Consider the following 14,027-nt stretch of genomic DNA (forward strand, 5'->3'; position numbering starts at 1 on the left):
TGAAACATTACGATCTTTATAAACACAAGATTCACTGTGGGGCTGTTAGTCAAGAACTAATTGAAAAAATCCATCAGTCGTGTTTATGCATGTGTGTGTGAATGTATAAGCCTAAAGGTTAATGCCAGCAGTCATATCAGCAAGGGTTTCACATTCAGCTGATCACAACATTAACTGCTTACAATCCAAACAAACACGGGTATAATCTGAGGACTAAATGTCTTCCTGATCCATTAATGACAGCAACTGCAATCGATTGTACTGACAGTTTAAATAAGACTTTGATCCCTTTTTAAAAAATATATTCTACACACGAATGCCTAATTATTTATTCATGTGAGTCTAGCCTGCCATCTGATGCGCATGCTTAATGTCAGCAACAAGCCAGCAGTCAAATTAGAAATGTTACACAAACAACAGGTGATGTATTTGGTATATTGAGAGTGATCCTGGATCTTTTCTAATGGAAAGAACTTATAGCAGGAAAAGAAAACCTGAGTTAAAAGATAACAAGATGTGAGTCAAATTTACTGAACATGTAACAGATATTTTTTTTAAAACCCATAAAAACAAACAAAAAAAAAAAACTAGTTGCTGACCAGATGCATTTTTCTGTTGCTATACAAATATACATTAACTAGAGCAAACACTTTTTAAAGGCTCAATACTGCAGTGACTGAGCATCAGGCTTTACGGCACTATAACTCTCTTCCTTCTGCGATTCAGTAGCAAAAGTTTATAACCAGATTGACCTATGATTTGTTTAATAAACAGCCTCTGGTTGAACAGTCAGTTAATTAGACTGTGCTGATAATCAGGGGCTTTCGACAAACAAGCACGAGTGTTATAAGCTTCATCACTTTCTGTGGCATCTGGTCGGACTTGATTAGACATCACAAATCTCACAAGCACACAGAGAGCTACCTTCCTCAATTAGAGATTATAAATAAAATATAAAGCTTTTAAAATCAGTCTCCCTGAAGGCTTTAAATCGCATTGAGCACAACACTTACCTCCATGTCAGTAGGGATTTTTTTTTTTTTTTTTAGGTGGAGCAGACGAGCACTTCCTCATGAAATTAACTCACCAGGCACAATGCAGGAAAAAGTGGAGTGTTTCTAAATAAAGCAGCAATCACTCTGCTCGGCCAGGGTGTTATATTGCATTTAGATGATATGGGAATAACTGTCAGAGGGAGATGATTGTTGACGGCTCAGATGTGGCAGCATTCACGCATTCAACATCGAAACAAAACCATAAAATTGGGCTTTTCTGAAGTATTTTTCCAACTTTTAAACACTCAAACTGAAGAAGACTTGCTTGCCTCATTAGCTCAGTGTGAGATGTGGTGACATTTGAGTTTGGTCACAGCACGGGTACAAAATGAGCAGTGCCAGTCCAAAAATGTAGATGTGGTCTGCCTGTAAAAACATCTGAGTTCATTTCCCACTAACTGAGTTTGTTTTCTGTGCCCAGGGAAGTTACTCACTTCAGCCTTTAATATGTAGCTGTCAGGCTTCTTAGAAGACCCTACTCTAAACTGTTCTGCCTAACCATGATGTGAACAACAAAAATAAATAACCTCAATATTTCTTTAGCTGTTGGTTTGCTCTACCAAGCAGGACAGCTGTTTATGATTTGATTGATTTAAGATAAGATACCCTTATTAGTCCCACAAGGGGAAATTTTATGTTAAGGCTGCCGACCTATTGCACGCAATGGCGGCACCATCTTACCCTCCGACCATACATACATTACACAAAAACATCAAATGGGGAAGACAGGTCAGACAGGTATAGCAATGGAAAATGCACCACATGAGGAAAGATAAGGAGAAAAAAAAACTTCCCCCAGACTGAGCTCCAATAGAGAGATCAGATTGAGAACAGATAAAAACACCTCTGCACATAGCACATAAAAAAACTCTTAATACACCAAAGACACATGAAAAGCAACAGGGATGGGTAAAGGGTGAGAGACAGCCAATGAAGACAGTACATGGGCCTGCAGCATCGGAGGGGAATAAGCGTTGAAGGCGTTTGGAGGGGGGATGAGTGTACATCTGCATGTGTATATATATGTCTGTGTGTGTATGTGTCCAGATTTGATACAACATTTATTAAAGAAAATAAATACTGTCTTTATGAACCTTTACTTCCTTTAGATTTGGTTCATGTTATGCGATATTGTTGAAAATATGCACTTTAGATGCACCGATTAGACTCCTTTGTGCATTAGCCGTATTATGTTTAGCTCTCTGTTTGAGCTTTAGGCAAGATTGTGGTGAAGCACTTTAACCTTAGCAAATGATCATAATTTCTAACAATCTCAACTGGAAAAAAAAAAGTCAAACTAATACAAAGCAACTCAAGGTCTGCATCAGCAAATGAGTCAGTGTGTCTGGTTAAAAGTCGTAAAGCAGGTGTGTATGGTCACATGTCGTTTGTATCTTTTGCACTCTGACACTTTTCCAGTTGATGCTGTCTGACTATACTGTGCACATGATGACAGTCTGACAAACTTAATTTGCTTGTGAGGACCATATAAGGTGCAGCAAAGCTTCAGAAATAAGCCTAAGTACTCTGGGTTAGCTCCAAGTGTACATCAGAACATCTCTCTGAAGTCCACCGCTGAAATCTGGTTGCCTTATGTTTACCTGTAAAAGACAGATCAATCTTTTGTCATTGTAACTGTTTTATCTAAGGAGCGTTTGGACTTCTATTCTAAGAAGTCCAGACGCTTTTCTTTACAAGCTCCTTAGACTACGATGACCTGGATGACTGATAACCTTCACAGACTTAACTGTTTTATCATATAGTTTCCGTTCCAGCTCTTACTAGAGTGTCTTTGCATGATTAACACCTCAAGGATCTTATCTTAAATCTGGTCTCATATTAGGCCTTTGATTAGCAACTCAATTAATTTTCTGCCTGAAACAAGCTCATGTAGCTATTCTCCCTTGAAGGCCACCCTCCCTTTAAGCCTGCTTTTTTCTGATAGGCTGCTCCTGACCAAAAGGAAGGTTTGAACTGCAAGTGGGTGGGGTTTCTGTGTTTCTGGGACATGGATATCTCTTTCACTGACAGACAAGAGTAGACAAAAACTGCTGAAACAGCACAACAGTTATAAAGTTGTCTGCCTGTCTGATTGTGAGTGATGGAAAATTAAAAAAAAGAAAGAAAGAAAGAAAAGAAAGTGCAATAGGTCCCTTTAAATCTTGTTTCAGGCTTTTTTTCTAAATTCCCAGCTGTGTGAGTTTCCTACTGATTGGTGACTTCTTACTTCTAGTTGACTACAGTTCTGGACAAATCTATGATCCTGGCGGTTCATCAAAAGCCTATATATTATAAAAGGCACACATAAAATTTTTATAATGACCAATTTTCCCTGCAATTTTAAAGGCAGGAAAAAAAAAACCCTCCAGACTGTAAATTTATCTTGAGAACATTAACTTGACTGTGAAGAAAAAAAAAGATCTCATTCCTAATTAACAATGTTCCTCGGAGTGAATGACTTTTGCTAAAAAACACTTTGTCCTTTGCCTTCGGTGAGTAAAGACTCACACGTCTGCTAATTACCTCCAACCCAAACAGTTACCTGGGGCAACAGCTCTCGCCGCTGCTTCCTATGCGGCTACTCACTACTCACACAGAATACAAAGATTAATCTTGGTGCTACGACAGATGGAAAATTCAATAGGAGTGCGTATGTTTGGTGGGATAGCTGCAGGAGCCAAAAGCCACACAGATGCAGTCTGACCTATTGTATTTAGCAAGGCTTAGCAGTAGCTCTGCCATCCCAGCACACCTCCATTACAATAATAGCTTCAGTAAGCTGTCGCCATGTCAGGATTTGGTCTGTTGCTCTGCAGCAGAACGTCTCACTCCTTACCTCCCCCATCCTGTCTCAGTCAGCGAAGACACTAACATCATTCTGAGTTATTCTGAGCTGTTGGGGATCATAAGGCAAATAAGGCAGAAAGACAGCTACAGGGAAAAACACTAGCATCTCTCCTTAATTATGACTTTAAGCAAGTATTTTGTCCTTAACTAAAGAGAAGTTAGTCACAGCAATACAAATACATATTTACAAAATTTTAGTCATCCAGATAGATATAAGTTATAATTTTTCATTGATCGTTAAAAATAAAAGCAAACTATTATAACAAACACTGCAAACCAATTTAAAATTTACATTATTTTGTAACTGAAAACCAAAAAAAACCCTGAAGAAATGGCATCTTGGTGTTGAGTTGGGTTGGGTTGAGGTCTACAAAAGGTTATGGATTTTCTATGTCAGCTACATGTACAGTTTGGACTACAAAAGCATCACTGCCGTGTGTCAGTAACAGTCCTCTTTCACTTCATGCTTTAGGCTGGAAAACAAATTGCAAGAAAAAGAAACTAGATTTAACATAGGTTCCTCTATAACAGGGGTCTCGAACTCCAGGCCTCGAGGGCCGGTGTCCTGCAGGTTTTAGATGTGTCCTTGATCCAACACAGCTGATTTAAATGGCTAAATGACCTCTTCAACATATCTTGAAGTTCTCCAGAGGCCTGGTAATGAACTAATCATTTGAATCAGGTGTGTTGACCCAGGGTGAGATCTAAAATCTGCAGGACACCGGCCCTCGAGGCCTGCAGTTCGAGACCCCTGCTCTATAATGTTCAACCACCTGATGAACCACTAAAAGCATAAACATCTTGGCCACTACATGATCCTCCTGAAATACACCGCACCTTTGTGCCCAGAACCATTTAACTCAAGAGGAACAGAGAACCAGCTATTATCCCCTCTGGTCCTTTACTCTGCTGGATAAAGCAGATTCAGAACCACTCGTGAACCTGCAAGTGTGCACAACATTAACATAAAATAATGTCAGCAATTTACACGTCTCATTTTCCCACGAGTGAAAACAGGAGAGATTAATGCTGCATCAGACAAAAAATCTAACCGACTTTAGATTAGCTGTTGTAGTTCACTTGAACCTGAAGCTAAAACGATGCTTAAACTCAATTCAAAACGGAATCTATGGCTATTTTACAACATAGCATATGACAGCAAACTCAGTGTAAACCCATTCTCAGGCAGTTCTTAATCTATTGCATCATTTCCAAACAATTATTCATCACTGAGCTCAAATCCACCCACTCAAAATCCTGAAAAACATGCTAAAAATATGTTTTATCAACAAACACCAAACAGTGAGAGCAGATTATGCATTCAGGTCTCAGCTAGAAGGCTGCAGAAAGAAATCAAACGAAAGCTGAAATGTTTGTTGGGAGGAAGCTAGCTCTATAAGGACTGCTCTTCTATGTTCTGCTTTTTTGTGGCTGGATATGGCGAAGACAGGACTGCATTTAGAGGGGGAAAAAAGTGATCTGAAGACTCAAACCCCTCCTGAGCTCCTGGAAGTCTCAGGCAATGCAGCTTCCCCGGAGGCTACGCAGAACTCAGCATGCAGGCGGTAATCACAACTTATCAGCATCTCTACTGCTGTATCATGGGCAGAATACAAAGCAGTGGATCAGAGAGAAACGAACGAAGCAGAGATTTTCTTCTGTTCAGTTCTGAGAAGTTTGTCTTCACCCTAGTCAATTCTTATTTAAATCGTCTCGTAACGCCCAAATGGAGAAGAAGGTACTTCTACTCACCATCAGCTATTGCCACAATAACACATTTTATTCTGTGCCATCATTTGGAGGTCAGTCATAGATTCATTCACATGCACTCTGATGACTGGGTAAAGCTGACTCAAGCGTATCTGCAGTTACTCAAAGGCAGCGGTTTGTGGTGTGGTAAAGCCAGTAGGTTAGTAATGTCTGTGGTAATGTGTACAATTTGTCATTAAGATGCCCTCAGGGCAGACCAGGACAGGATCTTCTAACAATCTGATTAGCTTGCTTTCATTTGATAGCAGCAGGCAGCTGCCCCAGCGACTGAGCTAAAAACAGACTAACAGGGGAATAAAGGGGAAGCGGTAGATTGTTTCAGGAGCATCAGAGTACAAAGACTCAGTGTTCACTGGGTGTCATACTACAACAGTCTAAAAAGAACCAAGAATATAGGATCAACTACTGTATACAGGAAATATTTGCTGAATGCATAACGTAAAGTATGTGCTGACATGTTCTCAATCAAATAATATCATATTTACTGAAAATACATTGCTTCAGGCAGTATTCATGTGAATCCTGTTAAGAATCAGGTGCAATTCTTCCACCCTAAGCAGTCCAGCGTCTGTGAGCACTGTGTACAACTGCAGGGTTGGTGGTAACGTTGGAAGAAATTGCTGATCCTGGGGAGGGAGGGCTAACTCGTTTTATGTGAAGGGAGGATTTTAGAACGGAGCTGTGGGATCTGCTGTTTCCACCACTTTACAGAATGTCAGCATGTATGTCCTGAACCCAGTGATGAAAGAGAAAAATGCACTGTGCACATACATACACTGGACAGAACACAGAGATATACAATGACATAGGACACTGACGAGATGTTTTAAAAAAGTGATATTTAAAACGTTTTTGGCTTCTTGTGTTTACAGCTTGCTATGAAGTTGATACTATTTACTCTAGGTAGGGTAGGAGCGTGAGCAATTATCTTAGCAAAGAGATACAAACATCAGCTTTAAACTAGAGTAATGGTCACGTCAACAAAATCACTGTAATCTAAACATTTACTGTCTTACTTTATCTTCTGAGGGGAATAGTTTTGGCTCTAAATGCTTCATTATACTTGCAAGAGAGCTAATAATGGTGTCTGAGGGCCATGTGGCACTGAGCAGGCATCATAACGTGGGTCCACATGTTGTTAAACTACTGAGACCAAACTAAAATTAAAGATATACGGGGTCCAGAGAGTGATGTGGATCTGTGGACAAGGAATGTCTCAGTTATGGGTTATGACTTTTTCTCTTTTTTTTTTTGAATGGAATACTTTTAATTGTGGACAGACCTGCTGTCTGCACAAACATGCATGAGGAGACATGGCTGGCCCATAAAATTATGGCTCCAATATGGAAGCAGAAGAGTCAACAGTGAGGTAATGAACCTAGCAGAATGAAGTCTGGTTACAACCGTTTTATTGTCTTGAGTGGAAGAAGCGCAGACAATTGAGTAATATAACTGGGTGTTAAATGCAGCGTCACCTATTCACATTGTAACATTATGTACACACCCCCAGAACAAAAAGCTATACAATAAATCAGTATTGCACTAAACAGTGTTTGCACCTTGCTCCATTTCCACAATGTCAGTGTTTGTCAGTGTACCGATAAGCCCTATTGCAACTTAAGAAATGATATTGCTTCTTTTCTTCAAATATTCGTGTGAATATTGTGTATGTCTGTGTTGTTATTCAGTGCTTTCTAATAAATGATTAAGATGTTTGATCTGGCACGACTGAGCGAATACAGATCTTGACTCGATTAATAACAAGGACACAGGGACACACACATGCACGCAAACACACACACACCATGAAACTTTTACCAAAAAAAGAAAATAAAGTGGTCTCTGACAACTCTATCAACATATAAAAAGAAATATTCTAAATACTTTTAGCATCTTCAGTTTAATAATTTAGGACTGAGTTAGGAGGAATATGTATTGAACAAAGAATTTCCACAGTTGAGGAATAAACCTGTTGATGTAACTGCTAAATAAACTCAAAGAAAACCTTTCACATTTCTGTAAGGCAATTCCTTCTTTTTTATAGCCTAGGCTACGTGAATACTTGAAAAACTTAAAAGTGATCTGTTTGCCTACACATGTCTTCTCCTTCTGCCTCTACGAGCACCTGCACACACACTCATGCCTCTCCCTGTCTTCACTCTTTTTTCCAAACCACAGATACACACAAATCATCTTTTCCTTCTCCTTCTCTTCCCATTCATGCCTTCTCTCCCTTTCCTCCTCCCTTTTCCTGCCCTCTTGCCTTCTAACATTTCTCCTCCCCCCCCCCCCCCCCCTCCCTTCTCCTCACACCCCTCCTACCGTTTGGACTGCAGCAGTTTCTCCTCTGCCTCCTGTCTTTCTCTCAGCAGCGTCTGCAGGTGAAGGATCTCCGTCTGGTAAGACACCGTCCTCCCCTCCACCGCCTCCTCCAACGCTGCCAGTCTGGTTGACGCCTGGCTCCGGTACACCTGCACATACACATTAGCAGCACACGGGCACGGAGGAATGAGATGTGGAGTGTTGCTATGAGAGGGGTGGATTTACATGAAGGACAGCGCAGCAGAGACAAGTGGAGTGGAGGAGGGGGAGTCTCACACACTGGGACAAGGTGAGAAACAACAACAACAGCACACAAACACAAACACGCACACACACAGATCAGTGGATTTTGTGGAAAGGATGGTGTGAATCCCTCTGTATTTCTTCTGCATGTGGTGTTTATTTGTGTGGTGGGCGTGTACTTGTCTTTGTGTCTGTGTATGTCTTTGTCCAGGAAATAGCAGTTTGTTATAAAGTTATACTTCAGCCATTGTGTCTACAGATGAGCAGCTGTTAGGCTGCTGACAGTTCATAACAACTGCTTGTAGTGCAGCACACACACTTCTACAAGTGGAAACAGGTTTGTTTGTTTTTTTACTGTGCCCTGCTGATAAAGCCTGCTGATAAAGTCAAGTAACAATATACAAAAACACGAGACTATAAGAAAAACTGTGTGGCAGAGAAAAATACAGACGCACAAAAAGACACAATGACAGTAGCTATAACACATGCTGCTGTTCTGGGCACTGCAGTCAGAGACAACTTAGAACGGAGGAAAACAAGGTCTGAATAAGGACAGATAGTGTGTGTGTGTGTGTGTGGGGGGGGGGGGGGGTAGTAGCCATCTCTCAGCCTGTGTATTTGTGTGCGTGTGCAGTGGGAAAATTACAATGTCTGCCTCGGAAAGAGTAAAACAAACATGCTTTTTTTTACTCTTTTACTTTACGGATTAATTGCTTACTAAATAATAATGTAAATAATGGCTTCCCTGTATTTTATTATACGACATTCTTCACAGAGGCAGTTAGGCAAACTGCTTAATGTTTGAATACTGACGATGAATTTGATGCTGATTTTCCTATCCACAAGGATATGTCCCTAACGTTTACATTGTTTCCTTTCAAATTTAGCAATTACGATACCCGATTAGAAGACTGTTGGGTTATAATTATCCAGACATGAGGCATTCACCCAAATCATTTTTTGACCCTAACTGCTCCTGGTTATTGTAGACTGAGGCAGAAGTGAAAACTCCTTCAAATAAAGCCTCTCTTCAATTATTTTCAGAGAAGCAACACCAGATGTTAAATGCTTTTTCCTTAGGCTCACAATCATAATCAGTGAGAAAGCAGGATTTGTGTGTAATAAGTAGTCCTGCACATGAAAAAGGGATGAAAGCAAAGTACAAAGTAGCTTTTCTCACCTTAATAACTGTGGTCTTGTCACAGCAAAAGTATGAATGAACCACCTGTTAAATAAGTGTTGGAATTACACGGACAGCTTTGCTTCCTCTGTGACCTCAAAGCAATAATTTCTATAATTTTATATGCATGTGGCATTCAGTTTTGTCATTTCCAAGAAATTTAAAATGAGAAATTATTTTTTGCTCCAGCTAAAAAATGTCCTGACAGATAAACAGCTGAAGCAATGTGATTCTTTTTTTATTAAATCTAACTAATAATCCCTCTATTTATTTTAAGCGATTATGAGTTCATACTACATTATGACCAGAGCTTAAATCTGTGACAAAACAAACAAGAAATTAAAATAAAATTAACAGAAATCAACAGCTTGTTGTGACATGATTATTGGCCGTGTTAATTATGTACCTAAAACACATATGTGAACTAGTACTATACCTTATCATACTGCCTGTGATAATACCAATATTGATTTTTATTTGGCATACGTCGTCATACCACGACATCAGTGATAAAGTGACGCTATGCACTTACATTTGCTAGCATGCACAACAACGATTCAAGCCCAGACATGTCTGAGAACGAGAGCAGCGTGTCAGCCTCCAGTTACCACCAACAAAGCACAGTACTTTGCAAAATATGCAAGAAAACTATTTTCTCTAAAAGTGGAAATAAAAAACATGTTTCACTGTTTATTGATGTGGTTACACGGTGTGAAAGGAGAGCTTTAAGCAGCTGGTTAAATGCTTGAACCAACAAGAAACAGTATTGTAAGCACAAGATAGGATTCAATTTCAAGATTCAATTTCATTTTTTTTATATGACACAATGGTGCAAGCTCTTTCAAAGCAAATCACTACCTAGGCTACCTTGTGCTTACATTTGACTTGCACTCTGTTAAATGTCAAATGTGTAATACTATGCCGCCACTATTTCACTATAATTCCAGGTGGAAATAAATTCAGACTTTGAATTAAGTAGTCTGTCATTAGCAGTGTTGGTCAAGTTACTTGAAAAAAGTAATCAGTAACTAATTACTGATTACTTCCCCCAAAATGTAATCCCGTTACTTTACTGATTACTTATTTTCAAAAGTAATTAATTACTTAGTTACTTAGTTACTTTTTAACAACACGATTTACAACCTGAATAGGTGATAAAGCGATAGATCTTCAGCCCAATTCTACTTTTTCTACATAATCCATCATACAAAATGTAATCCAATGGAAAAGTCCTTTTTTAAAACTTGTTTTATTAGTTTTAATCTTTTAACTTTATGCATCAAGCAAAAATTTAATTATATGCAACATTCTCTGACTGGAAGAAATTTGTTCAATATTTAAACCTATTTTCTGCACATTCCAGCACATAAAATAAAATATGTTTTGTGTTTACACTCACTCTTTCAAATAGATGCAAGTAAAACACAGCAGAAAATGAATAACATCAAAGACTAGCGGTCCTTTTGCTCTATTTTCACCTGTAAAGCAGGAGTGGGTGGGCGGAGGTTTACCCTGGTGCAGGTGTGCACAGCGGTCAGTGGAAGAATCCGCTAGTTTCTCTGTGAGTTTCCCATTACGTCGTTGCGCACTCGGTGCTTGCTTGGAAGTTTAGGGGGGGTTTTCTTCACTGTAAAAAGAAGTTTTCTTCCCACGCACAACGGACACTAATGTTTTTGTCACTTTTTATGGAATCAAACTCAAAGTAAGGTCAGTACTTCCACGCTTTAAACGCTGCACGCTCATACTCTCTCCGCACTCGATATATTATCCATTGTGGATCTGCACACAGCTGTTGTCACCAACGTGGCACTCGCTTACGTCACTGTCATGAGACATTCTCGCAAAAAAATCACGTTTTTAGTAACGCAGTAACGCAGCGTTCCTACGGGAAAGTAACGGTAATCTAATTACCGTTTTTGCAGTAGTAATCCCTTACTTTACTCGTTACTTGAAAAAAGTAATCGGATTACAGTAACGCGTTACAAGTAACGCGTTACTGCCCATCTCTGGTCATTAGTGACATTAGTGACAGACTACTACTACGGAAAACAAAGCCCTTTGTTTTGTTTGCACTAAGAAACGCTGCTGCCTGTGAGCTGCACACATCGATGTAACATTGTTCAGTATTTATTTTTTCATTTATTTATGATATTATCACAAGTTTCCTCGATATATTGGGGCATAATTTCAAGGCTATATTGTCTACTCCTAAAGTGCCCATTATAGCAGTTGCATTGGTCGAGTTGCATGCCAACAGTAACATCGCCATAGCGCTGTACCATTTATACCAGCATACATACAAGAAAATGAAAACTGTCAATAGCATATTATATGTATAGAAAAATGTAAACATATATAACATTATCTTGAACATGAACTGAAATAATTCCCTGCATCAGAGTTAACATGACATATACATATATTTTTCATGTTTAGAAAAAAGATTAATTATCCAGCATTCTACACTGAAATGGACACATATATTAATTTAGTTTTATGGATGTACACCGGCAACATTAAACCAAATATAAGCTTTTATATTTTCTCTGATCATACAGTTGACACAATTCTCATCAGAAGTCTATCATACTATACTGCAAGTAGAACCAAAATATATATCTTTTGATTTAAAACTTGAATCTTAGGACAAATAATGACTTATTTAATTGAAGACATTTTTGCCTTACCAAGACAAACATGTTATAATCCATCCATCCAGCCAGCCGTTTTCTTCAGCGATTCCAATTCAGGGTTGTTATAAAACCAAATCTAAATCATTTTGGTTTTCTTATTAAGATTGGTTCGCTATGATAAGTCAGCCATAATTACACTGTGACAACAATAATCATTTATTGTGGGATACCAGCCTTGGTGTTTCAATGCGAGACAGTTATGTTCAGATGACAGCAACTCTTGCACATTAAACATTTGCACTTTTGGGTTCATTTTTCTCTTTGGCATGCACACAATGGTAGTTTTAAGGAATCCATATATTTAGTGCATTATCTGCAGAGCAACTCTAAAGATTCACAGGTGTTTTTCACTCAAACAGCTTCAATGTATCTGTTAGCCTTGTTATCTGCAAGATGCACTGAAAAGGCTGCTCTGATTCTATAAAGGTGTGTATACAAGAGGCCACAGATTGCAAATAGTGTGATAGCAAGACAGAGAACATGCTGCAAGAAATGTATCTGACTGATTAAACGTAGGACCAGTTTTATTTACTAACACTTTATAAGCAAGGAGAGTGAGTTTTAAGTGCAGTCTATGTGTGTGGCTGTGATTGTGTTTTTTGTAATAGCAAGAGAAAGAAAAAGAACAATGTAAGAATGACTAACAGTGCTATGGAATATACAACCACAGAGACGAAGCATAATTAATAATAACAATCTAAATGTAGCTAAAACAAAATAAATGAAGATTATTACATATGCGTAGCCTGTCTGTTCAATTTTACACAGGCTTCACCTATAATATAATATAACCATAGGCCACATCTCCCACTTAATCCAACAAAGGTGACTGCTCTCTGCAGGAGAACATCTATGTGGTTATTAGGGGGTAGCATATGTCACCATCCGCCACCCTGTAGTTGTGTGATGTATTTAATGCTCTGACAAAGGGACAGCCTGTTTTGCTTTACTTCTCATGGACCAGGAATGACAAATTCTAAAAGAAAAAAAAAATAGGATTCTCCTTACAAAAATACTCATAAAAAAATAATTCTTCTCTTAATGTCTTGAAAACCACACAGAACCTAATTAAACCCAATGAAAAACAACCAATAAACGAGCTGACTTAAGATGCATTGATTAAAACTGTCATTATGTCCTAGGACAACCAACACCTAAGACAATAACACCATTTTTAATGCATTCTTGTATTTGTCTTAGTTTATAAAAGAAAATAGAAAAACAAAGGAGTGGAGTCCACGGGGTATAATAGTGCACACTCAGAGAGAAGTCAAACACATGCAAACATGTTTGATAAAAAGCAGAACATGCCAGAAATATTCAAGATGTATTCAACAAATGTTGAAAGCACAAAAGCAGCAGGGCACCGACCTTCACTCAGCAGGGTGGCTCCAAAGCCCCGCCTGACAAGCAGAATCTAAATATTAATCTGAAACTTATCTGACTCCTGTCTTGCCTCCTCACATACTGACCGCTTAACCATTTAGGAGTCTCAGCCTTGAATATGGCCTCTGTCTCTGCCCAGCTGGCATGCTAATTCCCAGCTGAGCTCAGTGATGAATGGAATCGGTATTATATGTTGTCAAATCAAAATGTCTCCAACTCTCCAGGGAGTCAGCCATCAGCCCAGCTGAACTGGTGACATTTAGCCCTCACAACAAGCTGAACTGAGCAACACAAAGCCGATATAGCCCCCATTCTAGCTGTATCCCAGGGGCTGCTGACCTTCTCCACACAGTAACAACAGAAATACAAAATAAAAATTCAGTATATTTTCTTCACATAGGTTTCGGTAAGTATAATTTAAGACAGATTAGAGTTGGGGTGAAGGTGGTTTGGGCTAGCAAATGATTTATTTTATTACCATTCTGACATTAAGAAAGAAATGGATTAACTCCTGAAAATCTCAAAAGAATG

At 38.8% G+C, this 14,027-nt stretch overlaps 2 protein-coding genes across 6 annotated transcripts in view; one reads left to right on the forward strand and one right to left on the reverse strand.

The window, feature by feature from the left end:
• The window catches only part of LOC146526141 (ATP-binding cassette sub-family C member 12-like), a 154,130-nt gene that overhangs the window by 90,491 nt on the left and 49,612 nt on the right, over positions 1-14,027 (reverse strand). For 3 of the 5 annotated variants that reach the window (XR_014873559.1, XM_085155688.1, XM_085155667.1), the window contains one exon: positions 7,995-8,143. Coding sequence is in view for 4 of the 5 variants with exons in the window: in XM_085155688.1 (XP_085011814.1) it covers positions 7,995-8,143 (149 nt within the window). In the remaining variant the exon portion in view is untranslated. Of the gene's footprint in view, positions 1-7,994; positions 8,144-8,275; positions 9,463-14,027 lie in introns of those variants that run through there. The other 2 variants (XM_085155680.1, XM_085155693.1) reach the window with 2 other exon arrangements.
• LOC146526144 (E3 ubiquitin-protein ligase RNF182) overlaps positions 8,147-14,027 on the forward strand; it is a 31,882-nt gene continuing 26,001 nt past the window's right edge. The window contains exon 1 of the mRNA XM_085155903.1: positions 8,147-8,283. Coding sequence (XP_085012029.1) covers positions 8,220-8,283 — 64 coding nt within the window. The 5' untranslated portion in view covers positions 8,147-8,219. The remainder of the gene's footprint in view (positions 8,284-14,027) is intronic.

The sequence above is a fragment of the Neolamprologus multifasciatus genome, chromosome 1 (genome assembly GCF_963576455.1).
Source record: "Neolamprologus multifasciatus chromosome 1, fNeoMul1.2, whole genome shotgun sequence".
Taxonomy (NCBI): Eukaryota; Metazoa; Chordata; class Actinopteri; order Cichliformes; family Cichlidae; genus Neolamprologus; species Neolamprologus multifasciatus.